The following is a 22,306-nucleotide window of genomic DNA, read 5'->3' on the forward strand; positions in this document are numbered from 1 at the left end:
TTTGCTGGGAAGTGGCGGTGCGGTCCCCTACGGCACTGCGTAGGATCCTACGGTCTTGGCGTGCATCCGTGCGTCGCTGCGGTCCGGTCCCAGGTCGACGGGCACGTGCACCTTTCGCCGACCACTGGCGACAACATCGATGTAATGTGGAGACCTCACGCCCCACGTGTTGAGCAATTCGGCGGTACGTCCACCCGCCCACTATACGCCCTCGCTCAAAGTCCGTCAACTACACGTACGGTTCACGTCCCCGCTGTCGCGGCATGCTACCAGTGTTAAAGACTGCGATGGAGCTCCGTATGCCACGGCAAACTGGCTGACACTGACGGCGGCGGTGCACAAATGCTGCGCAGCTAGCGCCATTCTACGGCCAACACCGCGGTTCCTGGTGTGTCCGCTGTGCCGTGCGTGTGATCATTGCTTGTACAGCCCTCTCGCAGTGTCCGGAGAAAGTATGGTGGGTCTGACACACTGGTGTCAATGTGTTCTTTTTTCCATTTCCAGGAGTGTACATCAGTGACAGATGTTTACATAATTACATGGTTGGATAACTTCACACTTATGAAATTGTATTTTGTCTGTACTTTGTGAACTGTTCATATTTTTTCGGAACCATTGTGATACTATGAGAGCTTTTAATGATGTATTTGGTATGAGATGATGATTTTTAAAGTACGTTTGAGGTATATGACACTACTGAAATGAGCAGAGAATATTTTTTAGGTTTTGAAGTTATTGCAGACAGCTACGATGATTTTGAGATTTGGCTGAGGTTTTATGATGTTATGTTGACGATGTGTATTACGCTGTTGCGGTATGTTTATGATCAATAAGCTGATGCTATATGAGTTATTTGATTATGTTATGCATCTGTTATGATGAAATATTGAAGAAGTGTCGACGAATAAGGTAAGGAATAATGAGTAGTGGTTAGGGACTCTGCTTTGTGGAAAAGAATGTTGGAAACCGAGAATCGTACTTTAAGAGTTATGAAATGTGTGTATATGCGTGAGTGTAACACTATGCTGGCGAAAATTTTTTGGACACTATTAGATTTAAAGGATTTTGTTTCTACAGATTTGTAACGCAAATTCTTGACCTGTGAATTTTTTTATATGAGACTGCCACTGTAGCGGAAAACTGAACTGGTGTCGTAAATATTTCGATAAGACAGTTAAGTGACCACCTGCACGTAATGCGTCGTGGGCACCCAGCTGCGCGACGACCACTGACAAAAGAAGGCCATTAATGTGTGCCTGTCAGAGGCACAGGTGGAGAGAAAAAAAAAAGAGGCCATTATCCTCGCTATTGACATTCCTTTGTAGAAAGCATCGTAAATACGACACCCTCAAACATGAAAACATGATTACACTGTAGAGTTCTTAATTTATGATATTTACTGAAATGAAATGATGAGAAACGTTTCATATCTATTGTCTTGCTAGTTGAAAGATTGTTTACTGCACTATGAAATGCCATATGGCTAGCGAATGACGTTTCACGCCTTGCTTTGCCTATTTTGTTTACTATCCAGTTTCTATCTGTACTGCAGCATTGGTTAAAATAAAATTTAACAGATGTACAAATATCACTATTTTCTGTCTACAGATCCAGTAAAGAATCATTTTATGATGTACTTTCTTGGAAAAGAGAGCACAAATAGACATTTCCCTTCACAGGAATTGCAAAAATATTTTTTTTACGTTTTGGTAACTTATCTGCTGGCGTACGTTCTCGTGATACAACACTCTAGTGTTAAGATGTGACATAGGTATTAAACATTTTTACGGTAATATTTTTTCTGCTTCAGCTTTGTCATGTTTAGATATGTTATTACATTTATTGCTGCTTGCTTTGCTTACTTGCATTTTTTTGTCATTGCTGTTTGTATTAATTGTTTTGTGCTGCTGCATTGCCTCGTCTCTTAGTTTAGCATCTGACCTCAGTAGGTTTAAGTTAGCTTAAGAGGGGGTAGACTATATAAGAGAATGAGTTGTGATGAATTGGAATAAATGCATTGAGAAGTTATACAAAAACGTACAAAAAGCAGGTTTATGTAGGATTTTCTTGGAAATAAATGATGAGGTAAGATACTGGAAAATAAATAATGAGGTAAGAAATATGTGAACATATAAATACAAAAAGCATGCTTTGATGGGATTTTTTTGGTGGAAACAAATGTTGAAATAAGACGAAAGATCAATGGAATGAAGTTTTGGGTGGGACTGCAGTACCAAATGTTACCCTGAAAACAAACCCTGTCCTTTCCTTTTGTGTTATCCCACTATGTGTTTGTGTACCCTTGTGTATTTGTTTTCTTCCTGTCTCTGTGTGCTGTTTCATAGAATTTTTCCTCTTCTAATACTAAGTTACATTCACTAAGATGAGGAATACTGTTATCTTCAAATATAATTTGCATTAATAATATGTTATTTGCTTTGTAAAGATGTTAGACATTATTAATTCTGTTCTGTTTTAATGCTCATGTGTGAAGTTTATGTTTCAAAAGTTATTCTGATCTTTATGTATTTACTTATGTCATAATTCCTGTAACACTGATGTATATGTTTATTTCTATTCGTTTGTAAAGCCCCTATTACTACAAATGTTATCTGTATTGTTATGTTTTTAATGATATATTTTGTACCTTTGTAATTGTATTCTGATGTTATAAAATTGTAATTGTAAATTAAGTAACTTGTAAATTACATTTCACTGCACACGTTTCTGTTGGTCATAGTATATGGACTATATGTGAGAAGAAGTACTGATAGTGTTTGCACGTGTGTTAATAATTCAGCAAGGGACTGGACAACAGCATTGCTGGTTCTAAGGACAGTTCCAAAAACTTTGTGCATGCACAAGTGGTGGTTGATGGACTTGCTATATTCTCCGCAAGACTCTTCGATGGTGATTGTGCATCTGCACAGTCGCAACAGATGGCTGCTGCCTATCTCTACAAGGACTGAAGTGGTTCTACACCTTTGATGACTCACCAATACCATTATTTCTACAAGGACTGCAGTGGGTCTGTACCTCTGGTGGCCCACCAATAGTAATCTCTACCAGGACTACAATGGGTCTACTCTGTGTTGACCTACCTACCAATATTCTTCAAAACTTCGACTGACTCTGCTGTGGGTTTGCTCTGTTGTGGCCCATTACTTGTCTGCACGTCAAGAGTCAGCACTGTCTATCCGCTGGAAGGACAACACTACTTCTTCAAGACTGCATGGAAATCCACTACTTCTGTGTGCATTCTCTTTTACTACTCAGAATTTGAGAAAAACACTGCAATTTTACTTTGATGTATGATCAGGACTGTCTTTATGGACTGTGAGAATATTTTAGCTTTTGACCAATATTGTATCGATAACTGTGTGCATTTCATTTCTTTGTTATTGTAATTATGAAAAAATTTTTCAAATCTGCACAAAACAATTTGTAAATTTTTTTGTGGGGAGCATGGGGGCTATGTACATAGGCTGTTTAGGTTTCTTTATTGGTAACTCCGCCGCCACGTAGCACTCTGTATGAAAAATCACTGGCTGTGCTGTGTGCAGTCAGTGGCTGGTTTGCATTGTTGTCTGCCATTGTAGTGTTGGGTAGCGGCAGCTGGATGCTAACAGCGCGTAGCGTTGCGCAGTTGGAGGTGAGCCGCCAGCAGTGGTGGATGTGGGGAGAGAGATGGCGGAGTTTTGAAATTTGTAAGACTGGATGTCACTAACTGATATATATATATTATGAATATTAAGGTAAATACATTGTTTGTTCTCTGTCAAAATCTTTCATTTGCTAACTATGCCTATTAGTAGTTAGTGCATTCAGTAGTTTGAATCTTTTATTTAGCTGGCAGTAGTGGTGCTCGCTCTATTACAGTAGTTCGAGTAACCAAGATTTTTGTGAGGTAAGTGATATGTGAAACATATATGTTAATGTTAGTCAGGGTCATGCTTTTGTAGGGATTTTTGAAAGTCAGATTGCGTTGCGCTAAAAATGTTGTGTGTCAGTTTAAGCACAGTCTTGTACAATTTTTCTAAGGGGACGTTTCAACTTTGACATTGTGACAGTCTAGGGCCCACTGTGAAATTGTAGGATGGCAGGGGCTCAGGGTAGATAAACTCTACAGTGGCATGGTTGTGATGAAGGGGTCGTTTACAGCATGTTTATCAATTGTTGTTCATAGGAACGTCATTAATAATAAAATATTTTATTAGCCCTTGAATTATACAAATGTGAGGGTGCATGGGTGCGCCCACTACTTCCAAGTTGCACCTATTTATGATGTAACAAGAGGTGCCACATTAGCAGGTTTCTCCACAGCCGCAAGCCACATGGCTGGGAGAGCAGAATTGGCAGTGGCCCACTTAGAAGCTGACCTCAGCAGCAGCGGTCGCCTACACTGCAGATGGGAGGCAACTGACTTGACTGACCAGGATGCAGCATTATTTGGTGATCGGAATCCCGCCAATGTCCCAGCGCACTCGAGATGACTTTCAGCTACAGCGCTGACACATGAAAGCAGCCGCGAGCAGCGTTGTCATAAGACACCCAGGCAAGATGAATGAGTAACTGCACTGCCCAGGATCCGAATTGTAGGCTGCCGAGTTAGGAGACAGGCAGCATCTGATTTTTGGCCTGCAGTAGGACCACTGATTGGAGGGCACTAAGACATCAGCACTCAGTACAGCTGGTAGGCCCGCAGCTACAAGTAGAGTCTGGCGTTCGCAACTTGCAGACTAATGTCCGGTTCGTAATTTGGGCTTACTTCCTCCTTGTAGATGGTAGCTGCCAGACTACATACTCCCATACAAAAATGAGGTGTGTTTCTAGGGGCTTGAGTGGCTCTTGTTGTGTCAAAGTGTTGACTATCATCTAACCTATAATAGTGTCCCAACTTGTTCATGAAGTAACCAGAACACCGATACTACAGAGGAAATGCCTTCTGCTGCAATAGCATTATTACTCCTCAGTGTTATAACACTGATTCTTGCTGCAGCAAAAGGTTAGCCTTGATGTAATTGTGTCTGTGCAGCCCTGTTCTGTCCACCTTCTATCAGAAACCTTGGGCAGTGTCCTTATTTTACTCAACTTCGGCACTATTATCCCTTGAATAATGGCTTAGTAATCATCCAGCAACCAGGCGTTGTGCTAACAAGCCATCAGGAGAATCATGATGATTTATTGGACGTCAGTTTTAAGCAGGCGAACCCTGTTGACGCATAAGTTGCTTTTTATTGTGGGTTGACTCCTGAATGAGAGTCACAGGTGTGGCGGCTATGAAACAGAGGTGTCAGATATTATTTACCACGCCTTCCTCGACACTTATCACCTGCGTAGAGCGAAGCTCGATGACGCCTTTGTTACCCTCCACGTCTCGCTGCACCTTATGCTATATCATGTTTACTTTTTCTAAGTCTTCCCCATCAGTGGTGCCACATTGTCTTTTAAGAGCCGAATTACTGCTTCTGTCCAGTTTCTGTTCTGTCTAACTCGAGGGAATCAGTTTGTTGTCTGGGACCGCTGCTCCTGCAACCATGCAAAGGAGGACCTTAAAGCTGATGCTCCCCTCGAGTGTAGTTCTACACCGATTTATTCTGCGTCATGTGCTGCAGTTTCCCAATGGTTTCCTCCAGCCCTCAAATTTTGTTTCCTACTGCTTGTACTTGAAGTCCTTTCTTAGTGTCCAGTTACCTGTCATCAACTCCACAACGGCGAACACTACCTACTCTCTTCTTTACCTACACCTTCCCTTCGAAATTCTGCCTAAAGAAAACCTAGCATAGCTGAATGTCACCATATACCTGACTCTTATGGCCTCCCTGGACGAGATTCAGTCCTTTCAGAATGACCACGTATCGTTGGAACATCTGCTTGGTCACACGAAGAAATACCATTCTGAACTTCAGTACTGGCTGATTGCAGTAGGAATTACCATGTTAGCTGCATTCATCATTTTGGTGATAGTAAACATTATCTGTTTCTGCCAAGAGTGTAGGCTTGCCCAAATCGCACCCTTTCCATCCTTTGACCCGTTCGTCGACAGTGTTGGCACATGTGAGGAAACGAATGAATCTTGGACAATTGAAGTGTGTAGAAGTCAAGAATCAAGGACTCCATGACAGCGTCCCATGAGCGTGGAATGGTGCAGATAGAGCAAATATAAAGAGGAAAAAGGAGAGTAGATTTTAAATGTAACAACACTTCTGTTTTAGCCAGACTGTCTAGTAAGGTATTTGGTGGGCCAAGTTATTCCGGGAGGGTACAGCTGTATTGGGGTTAACCCAGGCCAAGTGCCGAATTCAGGAGCTTCCCGGAACCCGCCAGCTCAGCATTTGCAACATGTCGTTCGTTCTGCAGCTATTGAGCAGGGGGGGCATAAACAGCGTCTCGAGACGCTTCGGCAGTATATGGCAGGACAAATACGTCACCTGAGCCGCAATAAGACGTGCCTCGTCGTATACAAATGCTTGTTGTCCGTCCACGTTGTGCATGTTGCGACAGCTGGGCTTCGAATGGGTGTCCGCTGTGGGTCGGCTGCCATCACGAGTCCGCTTGCGTTCTTCTGCCATCTTGGGAGGGCCGGGGTTCGATCTGGAGTCCTGCCAGCTTCGAGATACTGAGGCCACCTTCTTCCAGCTGAGGGTCCCTGGGCCACTGCCGACTACCACCGTTGTCGCAAGCCGGCTCGTTCCCTCACGTGAAGCTACACCGAGACAGAACGATGCGTCACTAGCAAGCTCGTAGCCGAGTCCTACTAAAGGGGAAAAACACTACCGTCGGCAGACCGTCACCAGGCGGACTTGGCCTGGGTTCACCGACAGCTGCAGCCGCCCGCCTCTTCCAGCCCTCGTATCTACAACTGTCCAACTTTGAAGTCGATAATTTATCTGTCGCCAGTTGCTGCCATCATATTCTGCACCTACTGCTTTCCTCCATCAGAGAATCACTTGCCTACATCAAATACACACCCTCTACTCATCGAAGGACATTCAGTGTTGTACATAGCATCTAACACTTCATAATTATTTTTCCGTTCGTGAGTGTATGGGAGGAAAACATCATGCTCAATCTGATGAAGGCTTGTTATGAATCTACTCTGCAAGTGACGCATCGAGTCGCAGGTGGGCACAGTGAAAATTTACGTTACTTATACAGGGTGGTCAGAAACAATCTGCAAAGTCTTGCAACGTTGCTGCAGGGTAGGCTGCCCTGGGAAATAATTGCTGCGGAACAAATTGATTCTAAGCGCCGTTTCCGAGTTAATTAGAGTTGAAGTTAGCCAGTCAGGGCGTTATGCGTTCAAAGTTCATGCAGCTCGCCAGAAGAGGTGCCGGCAAAAGTCTTCTTCTTTTGGTTTCCTAAAACTGAACAAGAGAGTGATACAAAAACTGGATATGAGACGGTAGTATGGAACGATCCTCGGGCCAGAGGCTTAACTGTCTCCACTATAATCAATGCTATGTGAACAACTGACATTAATTGTATCTGGCTGGCCGCTTGAATCAGTGTGCGCAAAGGCATGATTGGCTAATTTCAGTGATAATTAACTTGGAACGGCGCAACATAATGATTTGTTTTTCTTAACAATTATTTCTTAGGAAAAGCTACCCTGCAACCCACTCGCGAGCTTTTCAGACTTTTTATGACTTTCCTGCAGAGTTGCATGATGCTTTTGGAGGCAGTTTGAACCATGTACAGTGCCTTACTTACATACTTTAAAACATTCTCTTCTATGAAGTGTGGGATTCAGTCGACAGAAAAAATATCCGACATAGATTAAAACTGTATAACTGACCATCAGTCTTCCAAAGAGTTCAATTTCATTAATTTTATCAGTAACTCTTGTTTAGTTAACTAAGGACACACGCAATCTCTAAGCTCTATAAATTTACCTTTCTTCTGTGTAACTTTCTTTATTACACACATTTTAAGAAAATTGTGATTACGTTGTGTAATTTCCGAACACATACGTCATTAGCCAGTTCCACTTCAGGGTTCTTAACAGCGGCTATAGTTACAATTTATCACTCCCTCATCTAAAGAGCATTTCTGCTTCCATGTCCTAGGTTCTCATGGGTGACTTTCCTTCCTCCATTCTTCATGATACAGTTAGTCATTAAAACCCTTAATAAACGTTGTTATAAGTTATTCTTCACGCAATTTTGGAATAGGTTGCTGTCATTGATTTTTAAAAGGAAACCTGCTACCGTTCGTTATTCCGTATCATTTAATCTGAATTTTAAGTACACTTTATGTTACTGTACTTGTATTGTAATTGCGTAGCTCCATTTTCTGAATTTGGAAACTCTTGCTAGTGACTATGTGCATTGGGCACATTCTGAGCACCCTGATAATTTCCTGTTTCCAATGCATCCTTATTGCCTATGCCTCACTATGTGCTTTGTGATACGGTTGTGTTAGGAACTGTGATACACTATCGTAACTGCTAAATGTTTAAAAGTAATAATTATATTACATATTTCATTATTGATAACCATTGCTCTTTACTTGGCTATGTCTGAACATGGTTTGTTCAACAACTGAAACCAGTTACCTAATTATTTCTGAGTGTCTTGGAGATTGCTGTAAGCACTACGGGGCAGTTAGCTACACTGTTCTGGAAATGAAAGACTTAGAAAAATCAATAGACGATCTATAAGAGTTTCTGCTGAAATATGGAGACCAAACTATTGAAAAGAAATTGAGAATACAGCAGAGTAGTCTCGCAGACTGGGTCGTATTTATGAAAGAAAATGCAATTGGGCTAGTAGTGTTTTATAGCGAGGAGCGCATGGTGCAACCGTTTAATGAAAGTAAATGCGAGCTTCCCGTCGGATCAGATCTGCGACTGTTTTGAAGACTTCCTTTCAGACAGAACTCAACACGTCGTTGTTAACGAAATAAATGTACAAGAAATTTCAGTGTACTCCAGGGGTGTGTGATACATTCTTTACTATATAGTGTACAGCATGTAACAGGTATAAGTGCAGATATTTTTATATGTGTTACCGTAAGACATACGCACACATTAGTGTATTGTTTGTTTTTCTCTGAGTCAAAGTCTTCCCACAAATATGCCACATAATTTTCTACCACATGTTTTCTGCTTGGTCATAATTGCACCGCTGGATGGGCTACGTGTGCCAATGTACACTAACCATTTTGCGTCAATATGTCCCGACTTCACCAAGTGAGCAGCCATCCAGGGGAAAATACGCACTAATGGCTTGCCCCTGCCACATGTACTTGGAGGTACTACCCAAGCTAAAAGCATACGACACTACTGGCCATTAAAATTGCTACACCAAGAAGAAATGCAGATGAAAACGCGTATTCATTGGACAAATATATTATACTAGAACTGACATGTGATTACATTTTCACGCAATTTGGGTGCATGGACCCTGAGAAATCTGTACCTAGAACAACCACCTCTGGCTGTAATAATGGCCTTGATACGCCTGCCATTGAGTCAAACAGAGCTTGGATGGCGTGTACAGGTACAGCTGCCACTGCAGCTTCAACACCATACCACAGTCCATCAAGAGTAGTAACTGGCGTATTGTGACGAGCCAGTTGCTCGGCCACCATTGACCAGACGTTTTCAATTGGTGAGAGATCTGGAGAATGTGGTGGCCAGGGCAGCAGTCGAAAGGCCCGTACAGGATCTGTAATATGCGGTCGTTCATAATCCTGCTGAAATGTAGGGTTTCGCAGGGATCGAATGAAGGGTGGAGCCACGGATCGTAACACATCTGAAATGCAACGTCCACTGTTCAAAGTGCCGTCGATACGAACAAGAGGTGTTCGAGACGTGTACCCAGTGGCACCTCATACCATCACGCCGGGTGATACGCCAGTATGGCAAAGACGAATATACGCTTCTTATGTGCGTTCACGTATGCGACCATCATGATGCTGTAAACAGAACGTGGATTCATCTGAAAAATGAAGTTTTGCCATTCGATCACCCAGGTTGGTCGTTGAGTACACAATCGCAGGCGCTCCTGTCTGTGATGCAGCGTCAAGGGTAACAGCAGCCATGGTCTCCGAGCTGATAGTCCATGCTGCTGCAAACATCGTCGAACTGTTCGTGCAGATGGTTGTCGTATTGCAAACGTCCCCATCTGTTGACTCAGAGATCGTGACGTGATTGGACGATCCGTTACAGCCATGCGGATAAGATGCCTATTATCTCGACTGCTAGTGATACGTGCCGTAGGAATCCAGTACGCCGTTCCGTATTACCCTCCTAAAACCACCGATTCCATATTCTGCTAACAGTCATTGGATCTCGACCAATGCGAGCAGCAATGTGGCGATATGATAAACCACAATCGCGATAGGCTACAATCAAAGTCGCAAACGTGATAGTACGCATTTCTGCACCTTACACGAGGCATCACTACAACGTTACACCAGGCAACGCCGGTCAACTGCTGTTTGTGTATGAGAAATCGGTTGGAAACTTTCCTTATGTCAACACGCTGTAGGTGTAGCCACCGGCGCCAACCATGTGTGAATACTCTGAAAAGCTAATCATTTGCATGTCACAGCATCTTCTTCCTGTCGGTTAAATTTCGGGTCTGTAGCACGTCATCTTCGTGGTGTAGCAGTTTTAATGGCCAGTAATGTACTTGTAACACCTATAATTATTAGTCTGCAAATGACACAAATACTGATGCAATTTTGTTCAGTACTTCGTCCTCACTCACCAATAGAAACGTCTGCACTTATACCTGTTACAACTTGTATAGAGAGTGTGAAAGAATGAAGTAGACAAAATTTTAGACGAGATGAAAAGAACACTTTTTAATATCACAAAATTGTAGCAGGTGCACCTTTCCCTAACTAGGCGATCACGAAGGTTTTGACGCTAGCGACTTCCAGAGATAGTCTTCAGAGTCCGGTGGGATGAATATTGTTATAGAGATGTTGCTGAAAATGTCTTCCGTTAAAATTAATGCGCAACTGGTATCTGCGTACTAATTATTGTCTAACATGCTCCATCGCTGCAGTTTCAGTCAATGGGCAACTAGCTCTTCTGGAGTATCTCTTACTGTCTTGAAGACTCCATAGCGCCCCCCCCCCCCCCCCAGACCACCTCCAATAAAAAGAAATCCATCTCATAGTGTTTGTATACCTAGTCTTTTTACATCCTAAATAAGTGACCCTGTGATAGCTTCGTAGAGTGAGTTCTTGCAAGGCCTGTGTGACAAGACAGCCTGTCCTACAGTACAGAATTAGTCCATTCGAGTAAAATCTGCTGACAGGGTATGATTTCAGCTCTCTGCTGAATGCACTAACGTACCCATGCGACTGGCTAGCCAGTAGGGAAGCGCGAAAAGCGAGACCCACGTTTGCCCCCTCTTGGCTTCTAAGAAGGCGTTCAGTAAGTAATGCAACACTTTTTTTCTGAAAGAAATTTCGTTTTATTAAGGATTCAAGTACACCATATTATTCCCCACTCTTTTAGCTACAAAACCATATTATTTATCGCACTCTTCTTTCAGTGCTACGGCCTTACGCCTCATTGTTGGGAGGACCAGTATGCCTGCATGGTACCATTCTACATGCTGATGCCGGAGCCAACGTCTTGCTGCATTAATAAACTCTCCACCACCCACCGCTGCTTCCTGCGGAGTGTGGTTTGAACTACTTCATCGCACGAGAGACGGCGTGGCGCCGCTCCATAGATTACCGTTTTTTCAGTTAGAAGCAATGAACGCATGTTTCATCGCCTGACACGATGTTCGATAAAAAATTGTCGCGATCGACTTCGTTAAACACAAGCAATTCCGCACAGACGGTCCTTCGTTGCTCTTTATCGTAGTCTGTTAGGCGGCCGTGTGTGGGCACACACCTTTGATTATCCCAATTAATGGACGAGTGTCACAGGGCTACCACAGAGACGTCTAGGTGAGAAGCGAGGGAATTGATTGATTTACTGTGATCCGTCCATGACCTTGAATGAGAGTGACCACACGTCCGAACATTGAGAAGTCACAGCTGTGTGAGGCCGTACGGCACGCAAAAGGTCGTACTGGCTCTCGTAACCTTGTTGCGAAGACAGCGAAGATGACATTCGCCTTACCCAAAGACACACCTCGCATTTGTTCACTGCCAGATCTCCGTAGAATTCTACATCTGTCTATTAATATCTGTGACGCTCTGACTTTCCACCAAAGGTAACTCTGTGACAGTTGTCTGCTTGGAACCCACTTCCATTACAGAGTACGTATAGCACCGCAACCTATAGGAATTTCATGAAACTATAGCGGCTGAAGCGGGAATGTTCCACTTCGCCCTACAACAAATTCCGCGTATTTCGAGCTGAAATTGGCTGAGTAAAAAACAGGTGTTTTTGCAATAGTTATTGAACGCCACGCGTACCACTGCTCGTCATTTCCTTTCCTGATTCACTCGCAAATAGAGCGAGGGAAAAAGACGGTCTATATGCTTCCGTTTGATCCCTATTTTCACGTATCTTATCTACAAGGTCCTTATGCGCATTGTATGTTGGAGGCACCAAAATAATTCTGAAGTCAGCTTCAAACGCAGGTTCTCTAAATTTTCTGCATAGTTTTCCTCGAAAAGAATTTCGTCTTCTCTCCAGGGAATTTCAGTTCCCGAAGGCTGCCCGTATCACTTGCATGTTGTTCGAACCTAAAATTAACAAATCTAGCAGCCCGCCTCTGAATTGCTTCGATGTTTAATCCGACCTGGTACGGTTCTCAAACACTCTAGCAGTACTCAAGAATAAGCCGCACTAGCGTGCTATATGTGGGCTCCTGTAAAGATGAACCAAACTTTCCTAGCGCTTCTTCCAATAAACCGAAATCGACCGTTCGCCTTCAAAATGTTCAAATGTGTGTGAATCCTTATGAGACTTAACTGCTAAGGTCATCAGCCCCTAAGCTTACACACTACTTAACCTAAATTATATTAAGGAAAAACACTTTTACCCATTCCCGAAGGAGAACTCGAACCTTCGCCGGCATGAACAGCCGCACAGTTAATGATTGCAGCACCTGAGACCGCTCGGCTAATCCCGCGCGGCGTTCGCCTTCCCTCCCACAACCATCACATGCTCGTTCCATCCCATATCGCTGTGCAACGTTACACCCAGATGTTTAGACGACTTGACTGTGCCGAGCAGGACACTACTAATGTTGTGTCCGTACATTGTGGGTCTGTTCTCCTCTTCAACCTCATTAACTTTCATTTATTGCATTCTGAGTTGGCTGCCATTCATGCATCAACTAGAAATTTTGTGTAAGACATCTTGTATTTTCTTGCATTCACTCAACTCCGACGCCACATCTCAGCAAACACCCTGACCATCTTGTCTGCTAAATTATTGAACTATAAAGAGCAAAACTGCGTTCCTATCTCACTACCCTGGGCCGGTCCTATCGAAGACTTTGTCTCTGATGAACACTCGCCGTCTAAGACAATATACTGGATTCTATAACTTAAGAAGTCTTGGAGCCGCTGACATAACTGTGAACACGTTCCTTACGCTCGTACCTTCCTTAACGGGCTGCAAAGGGGCACATGTAAACAGTTTTCCGAAAATATAGAAATATGGAATCATTCTGTTGCCCTTCATCCACAGTTCGCATTATATCATGTGAGAAAAGGGTAAGCTGAGTTTCGCAGGAGGGATACCTTATTAAACCACTCTCATTCGAGGACATAATATTCATGATATCACGAAAATTTATTATATTCGAACTGAGAATGTGTTCAAGGATTCTGCAGCAAACCGGCATTACGGATTTTGGTCTGTACTTCTGCGAGTCTGTTCTTTTGGCCTCCTTATACACAGGAGTCACCTGCACTTTTCTCCAGTCCCTTTGGACTTTGCACTGGCCGTGCAATTCGCGGTAAATGCAAGCTAGGTAAGGGGCCAAAGCCGTAAATCGAATTGGTATTCTGGTATTCCGCCCGGAACGTGGTCACTAGCAGCCGAAAATAATGATTAATGAACGTAACGTATTGCGCACAAATAGAAGAAGACATCCAAAACTATTCTATTTCACTATTTGTGACATCCCACTGGAAACAGCAAGTACCGTAAATTGCCTGAGGGCAACCACAGGGAATACATTAAAACAAAATGTACGAAAAACAGATGCCCAGCTCAGAGTCACAGGAAGAATATTAAGAAAATGCAATTCATACACAATAGAAGTCGTTTACAAAACATTCATTCGATCGGATCTGGAGTCTTGCTATTCTGTGTGGGACACTTACGATATTAGTTTCAAGAAAGGGTTGGAGAAGACCCAACTAAGAAAAGCGGATTTTACCACAGGATAGTTTATAAGGCGCGAATGCATTACGAAGATGGACAACAAACTCCAGTGGCAGGCACTACAGGAGAAAAGCCGGCCGTTGTGGCCGAGCGGTTCTAGGCGCTTCAGCCCGGAACCGCATCGCTACTACGGTCGCAGGTTCGAATCATGCCTCGGGCCTGGATGTGTGTGATGTCCTTAGGTTAGTTAGGTTTAAGTAGTTCTAAGTCTAGGGGACTGACGACCTCAGATGTTAAGTCCGATAGAGCTCAGAGCCATCTGAACCATTTCAACAGGAGAGAAAGTATGTTCCGGGAAGAATTGCGTAACATATTGCTGCTTCCCGCAAACATGTCGTGAAAGAACCACAACGAGACTATTCGAAAATTTAAGGATAATACGTTTACCGACAACCATCCATCCTATGCGCCATTTGCGAATGCGATAGCAAAAGAGGAATGAGGTAATTGTACCAGAAGTACTCTCCACCAAACACCGTAAAGTGGGTTGGGAGTATTGATTGATTGAGAATTACTGTCCCATATAGTAGTAATTGCTACTCAGAACTATAAAAACGTCTTATATGAAACGTTTAATCATGCTTATTCAAATACAGAGACATATAAACAGGAAGAATACGACGCTGCGGTCGGCAACGCCTATGTAACAAGTGTCTGGCGCAGTTGTTAGACCGGTTACTTGCCGCTACAGTAGCAGGTTACCAAGATTTAAGTGACTCTAAACGTGTTGTTATAGTCGGAGTACTAGGGTGGGACACAGCATCTTCGAGGTAGAGATGAAATGGGGATTTTCTCGTACGATCATTTCACGAGTGTACCGTGAATATTAGGAATCCAGCAAAACATTAAATCTACGACATCTCTCCGGCCGGAAAAAGATCCAACGACGACTGCAGAGAATCGACCAACGTGACAGAAGTGCACCCCTTCCACAAATTGTCGCAGATTTCAATGCTGCCCCATCAATAAGTGACAGCGTGGGAAACATTCAATGTAACATCATCGATACGGGCTTTCGGAGACGAAGGCCCACTCGTGTACCCTTTATGACTTCACGACACAAAATTTTGCGCCGCGCCTGGGCCCGTCAACACCGACATTGGAATTTTGATGGCTGGAAACATGTTGTCCGGTCGGATTGTATCGAGCGAATGCACGTGTACGAGTATGGAGACAACCTCATGAATCCATGGACCCTGCACGCCAGCAGGTGACTGCTAAAGCTGGTGGAGGCGCTGTGATGGTGTGGGGCGTGTGCAGTTAGAGTGATGCGGGACGCCTCATACATCTAGATACGACTCTGACAAGTGACATGTACGTAAGCATCCTGCCTGATCACTAGGGCCCACATTTTAATGACAAGTCATAATTTTTCTGAACTATAGGGTGAGCTTTAGAACAATTTATAGACAAATCTAGACATTTCAGTGTCGAAAAATGTATTCTGATTGTGCATATAAAGTCATATTTCAATAAATTTTAGTAATAAGTCATATTGCGGCTAACTTTTAATATTATAGGTCATATTTCCGCAAACTTTTGCCAAAAATGCATATACAGTTTTTCTCGTGTCTTACGGGACACATGAATAAGAAAATGAATATGCTGCTCACGAGACAATATTTCACGTGCTATTATGAAAGATAAACAGATGAATTAGTACACAGCTTTATTTCTCAGGACTGTAGCAGAAAATCCGTGTACCACAACAGTCGTTTCGCGAACATAATTCTTGTGCAGAGTCGACAATACGCTCTCAGAGCCAGCAAAGGCAGCTTCTGCCGTAATAATCATCATCGCAGTCGCACAGGTGTTCCCAGTAACCAGTTTGAATACAGCCTTTGTCTTGTTTAACATGCCTAAAGTGCTCGGACAGCGTGAAGTTGCGAGGATATGTTCGAGAATTTGGAGAGAAGTTCTTTATTACTGATGGGAAAATATTATTTTTTAAACTGTGTTAAGCAAAGCGCTTTAATGTTCAACAACACTGTAATACCGCTAAACACAGCAGCTGTGTGAAACTAAGTGCTGAAAATAACATCAGGCAAACGCTGTTATTTGAACAGACAGGTCAATCGTCAACCGTGCAATCATTCTGCAAGGATTTGTGTGAGATGATGGTGGCTTGCAACATCCCATTGGAAAAGCTGAACAATCCACCCTTCAGACGGTTCTTGGAGAAGTACACAACACATCCAGTTCCACACATGAATCTACACGGAGAAAGAACTATTTATCCGTATGCTACAATGATGTGCTCAACAAAATATGAATTACTATTGCTGAGTAAAACATCTGGCTGTCGATAGATGGAACTACGGATATTAGTGGACGATATATTGCAAATGTTGTTGGTGTTCTAAAAGTTGCTGGCCCTGGTGGTATGTTCCTACTAACGTGTGAAGCTCTCGACAGAGTAAACAATTCGACGAGTGCTATTTTGTTTGACAACTCTCTGAAGCTACTGTGGCCGGATGGTGTGAAAAGAGACAACGTTTTGCTGCCTGTAACAGATGGTGCTTCATATATGGCTAAAGCAGGCAAAGGGCTTCAGATTCTCTACCCCAGTGTGGTGTACGCCACTTGCCTTGCACATGCGTTGCTCAGAGTTGACGAAGAGGTGCGATTAAATTACCGTTACGTGGACAAATTAATTTCCTTTGGCAAGAAATTCTATGTGAAGGCTCCAGTACGGGTGCAGAAATTCAAGGAACAATCACCTTCAACGCCCCTCCCACCTAAGCCTGTTCTTACACGATGGGGTTCTTGGCTTAATGCTTCCGAGTATTACTGCACCAACTACACCCAAATGAGCTTGATAGCGATGTATCAAGTGCTATATAAACTGTGAAAGAAGTTTTTACAGATAGATTGTCTCGAAACTTGCCATACTTCAACGCCAATTTTTCAGTGATATCAAAAGCCATCAAACGATTGGAAGCTCTTGGCACTGAGGTATGTGAGGTCCTGAGTATTGTGCAACATGTGCAGAGTGAGTTGAGTCGTGCTCGTGGTCATATGGCTGACAAAGAAAAAACCAAGTTACAAAGTGTTCTCCAACGGAATCCTGGATATTCTACGCTGTGCAAAATTTATGAGAGTCCTTCAAGAAATGCCGCAACATTTGAAGATACTGAATCAAAGCTGAACTCCAGTGACGTGGCTGCCTTCAAATACGCTTCAGTGATGTCTTCGGAAGTGGAGAGAAGCTTTGCCATGTAAAAAACTATCCTCAGCGACAACCGTAGATCTTTGACAATGGAAAACCTGAAAATGCACCTTGTGATCCAGTGCAACTTTGCAGATACTGAAGATTGACACATGGTATTAAACAATGTGAAACGCTTTAAATACTACGTATAAATAAAAACATAGATGATCATTTCACTGTGCTTTGTGTTTAGAAAATAAAACATTCAGACATTAAACAAATAGGTGCAAATTAGCCACAAACCTCACCAAAAGAAAGAACCTTACTTACAGTATTTTTAGAAGTGAATTTTGTATTAGTTTATGGTGAATAAAAAATTCAATAAACAAACAAGAATGCTTTAAATAAACTTATATTAAGTTATATTTTATTTTTAAGGTCATATTTATGTAAGTTTTAGGTCATAAATGCTTGCATATTTCACTGTTTTTTAGGTAATTAAAATCCGGGTTCTACTGATCACCTGTATCTATTCAAGTCCATTGTGCATTCCGACGGACTTGTGAAAATCTAGCATGGCAATACGACACCCTACAAGTCCAGAATGCTGCACAGTGGCTTCGAGAATGCTCTTCTGAGTTTAAAAACTTCCACTGGCCACCAAACGCCCCAGACAAGAACATTTTTGAGCATATCTGAGATGCCTTGCAACGTGCTGTTCAGGGGAGATCTCCATCACCTCTAACCCTTACAGGTTAATGGACAGCTCTGCAGGATTCATGGTGCGTATTTCCACAAGTACTATACCGGACATTCATTAGTCGAGTGCATGCAACGTCGTGTTGCGGCACCTCCGTGCTGGCGGGGCCCTACACGATATTTGGCAGGTGCACCATTTTCTTTGGCTCTTCAGTGTATTTGGCCACAAACAAGTGCGTGTTGAGATACGGTCAGTTTTGATTACGTCGAAAACTCTCAACACTCAGTATCTAAAGACATTAGTGCTCTGTAACGACTCGCCGGAGACCAAGAGTTCCTTGAGCCAAAATTTCACAGAACACATGCCCGAACAACCTTCGACTTCTCGGATTGAAGAGAGATGCTGAGACCAGAATCTGTCAGATGCGGTAGGGTCGAGTAAATGTGTTGATAATAACGTTCTTGTGTATATTCAATAAGAATGTGTTTATGTGATTTAGACATTAAACAGTATTGTGGATGTGTATCAAAAATCTGTATGTCGTGTGTGAATGTATCACCCTCAGTAATGGGTAACGTGATTTGTCACGATTTGTGTACAGAAAAAACGTCTCCAAATTATCCAGCAATAGTTAATTGCCCAGGAAAAAGAATGCCACCTACATAGGTCTTCAGAATTTCCTGAATCCAATGCACTTCGTCATAGTACTTACAGATTACAACTCCAATGCAGTAAAATTCCGTACAAACAGGGGAAACAATTTAATAAAGAATATTACAAGTGTCGAAGTGAATCAATACTGAAGCATTTAATCTCTGAAATATGGTCTACTTACGGTATTCCCACCCGTGCCCGTGACGACCTCCTGCGATACCTGAAAAAAACAAAGAAAGAAATCGTTAGCTAACTGTCACTCTAAAATGAGAGACATCGCTCGTAGCTGTTTGAAATTAAAGTGTCAATTGGGGGATACTTTTTAAAATATTATAATGCTTGAATGAACACTCGCAGATCAGCTATACGCTAAGTAGCAAGAAGTGCTTGTACTAGCCACTGGATGTGCTATTCACAATATCACGCTGGCATTGTGACTAACACTTCTGCCTGGACCACCCTAGTCCAGTGTCCTCCCTAACAAAAAATTCAACTCAAGCATCAGCAAGCTCTCCCCATTACGTTCAAAGCGGACTATTCAAGAAGGGGAAAATCACGCTGGGGTGAGGTGTGAATTAATGTTGGTGTTGGGGAGGTCATTGAACTAGGGTGGTCTGCGAATCCACTGGATGCTAACTGCCTGAGGGCAGGCTGTGCTTCTCAAAGGCTAACAAGAGAGACGGTGGACTGTGTCAGGGTTAAAACTTCATTTTCTGTCAGAACGAATCAACAGACAGAGGTAAGTCAAACTATTTATTGCTATCACAGAAGCAAGTGAACAGGTTTGGGACACCAGGAACCATTTTCAATTCTGAAGATGGCTACTAGAGCCTGCCATCGCATATGTTCGCCAGGACTATAATTATTAATAGTTTTACATTATTAACAGTTGTAACTGTGTGATAAAAAGGCTGTTTTTATGAAACTGCACGCATCTGCAGGGATCAAAAACATCAGGCATTATGTCGCAAAGTATAAAGAGGAGTTAAATGTGTCCAGGGTCACTGTTAAAAACATATTTGTGAAGTGGAAATGTCATGGAACCATTGAACAAATCGTCGCTATGGTAAGTGTAAGGTGTTAATTTACAGGAAGTGCGTAACTCTGAAGTATTCTAAACGTCAAATCTGTTATGATAGACGTTTTCTGTGCCCTGCTGCAAAGATGTGGTATTCGGTGACGGAATGATCTTTCGAAAGCACATAGTTTTCTGGATCCTTAAGTTCCTCAGAAGCCATCGATTTCAAACGATGCGTGACGCCCCTGAGGGTGGTGCAATCGCGTCATTGCTTTTCGGGGCAGTAAGAGGAAGCTTCACAGTGTCGCAGTACACGTTTTGGTTCTATTCTGGTCCTGTGTGGACTTGGTGTATGCCAGGCCAATGGGTGTCGTTTGTTTCCCGTTTGGAGCCAGGATATCGGCTTATTCAGTGCTACATTATATGAAATCCTTTTGTGGAAACATTTTAGATAGCAGCACACCTGATACAGCGTTCAGAATTGAACTTGACCGTAAGTGAACATGCCCACAACCTGAAGTTTTGCATGCACGAGACAGTTGTCAACTGTATATGATCGTATCCTCCGTCTAACTCTGAAATGACGTACCCAGAAAGTTACTGGGGGCTTAGTGTTTGACGTGGAGTCTGGACTACGATGTGATTTTTCACGAACGTAACTCATTTGCGAGAGGTTAGAGAAGAGAAAAGCGACCGAAGAATACCCTAGAACAGTTTTGAGATTTTTATCCAGATATCTGAAATCCATACACATCATAAAATTGGCCAGCCGGGGTGACCGAGCGGTTCTAGGCGCTACAGTCTGGAACCGCGCTACCGCTACGGTCGCAGGTTCGTATCCTGCTTCGGGCATGGATGTGTGTGATGTCCTTAGGTTAGTTAGGTTTAAGTAGTTCTAAGTTCTAGGGGACAGATGACTTCAGAAGTTAAGTCCCATAGTGCTCAGACACATTTGTATTTATTATTATTCATCTTTCCGTATAGCTTACCCCTATTTTTCGAACATCTTGTACAGTTTTACATTGGATGTAAACTCAGGTGACAGAAGTGCGATAGCGATATGCGCATGGGCATTTGGCCGTAGCATCGCGTACACAAGGTATAAAGTGGCAGTTCATCTGGAGGCCTGTGATCCATACGAAAAGGATTCCGACGTAATTCATGCAGCACGACGGGAATTAACGGACTCTGAACGCGGAATGGTACTTATAGCTAGACGCACGGGACGTACCATTTCGAAAATCATTAGGGAATTCCATCTTCCGGTATACACATTGTCAAGAGTGTGCCGAAAACACCAAATTTCAGGCATTACCTCTCACCGCTGACAATGCACGTATCGACTAAGAGCAGCGGCGTTTCCTCAGTGTTGGGAGTGATAACAGGAAAGCAACGCTGCATGCAATAACCGCAGAAATCGATGTGCGACGTACGACGAAAGCATACGTTAGGACAGTGCGGCAAAATTTGGCGTGAATGCAAAATGGCATCAGACAGCCGACGCGAATGCCGTTGCTAATAGCGCGGCATCGCCTACAGCGACTTTCCTGGGCTGGCTATATTGGTTGCACGCACAATAGACGACTGGAAAGCCGTGGCCTGATCAGGTGAGTCCTGATTTCAGTTGGTAAGAGCTGATGGTGGTCAACACGGTACTGTGCAAGCCGGTGGTGATTATATAATGATGTGCCCTGCGTTTATGGAATGGACTGGGTCCTCCAGTTCAACTGAACCGATCATTGGTTGGAAATGGTTATGTTCAGCTACTTCGAGACCATCTGTAGCAAGTCATGGACTTCATGTTCTCAAACTACGATGGAATTTTTGTGGGCGACAATGTGCCATGGCGCTGGGCCACAATCGTTCGCGATTGGATAAAGAACATTCTGGACAGTTCGAGCGAATGATTTGGTCACCGAGATTGCTCGACATGAGTCCCATACAACATTTACGGGACGTAATCGAGAGGTCAGTTCACCCATGAAGTCCTGCTCGAGCAATACTTTCCCAATTATGGGCGGCTGTAGAGGCAGCATGGTTCAGTATTTATGCAGGGGACTTCCAACAATTTATTAAGTCCATGCCACGTTAGTCGCTGCGATACGCTGGGGAAAAGAAGGTCCGACATGGTATTAGGATTTATCACATGACTGCTGGAGCAACTGCAACCGAATTTGGTACACTTATGCCTCACTCTCAGACAAGAATCGCTGTTGGAGTAAGAACCATCCACCTATTACAGTTCAGAAGATAAGTCGTCATAAACAAAGATATGTGTGAAAACTGCAGCAGCACGCATGAGGTTCTATGTTCCTGACTGTATTCGCAATAAATTTCGCAGTCGTAGTCATATATGCTGTTAAATGCTCCTACAAAAGTACCGGGTTATCACAAAGTTAGTGTAAATTTGAAAGCTTAATAAATCACGGAATAATGTAGATAGAGAGGTACAAATTGACA

General features: G+C 43.1%; 1 protein-coding gene across 1 annotated transcript in view; it reads right to left on the reverse strand.

Annotated features, from left to right (window-relative positions):
• The window catches only part of LOC126343335 (lysosomal-associated transmembrane protein 4B-like), a 90,501-nt gene that overhangs the window by 32,070 nt on the left and 36,125 nt on the right, over window positions 1-22,306 (reverse strand). The window contains exon 4 of the mRNA XM_050001930.1: window positions 19,010-19,048. Within this exon, the coding sequence (XP_049857887.1) occupies window positions 19,010-19,048 (39 nt within the window). The remainder of the gene's footprint in view (window positions 1-19,009; window positions 19,049-22,306) is intronic.

Source organism: Schistocerca gregaria, chromosome 1 (genome assembly GCF_023897955.1).
Source record: "Schistocerca gregaria isolate iqSchGreg1 chromosome 1, iqSchGreg1.2, whole genome shotgun sequence".
Lineage (NCBI taxonomy): Eukaryota > Metazoa > Arthropoda > Insecta > Orthoptera > Acrididae > Schistocerca > Schistocerca gregaria.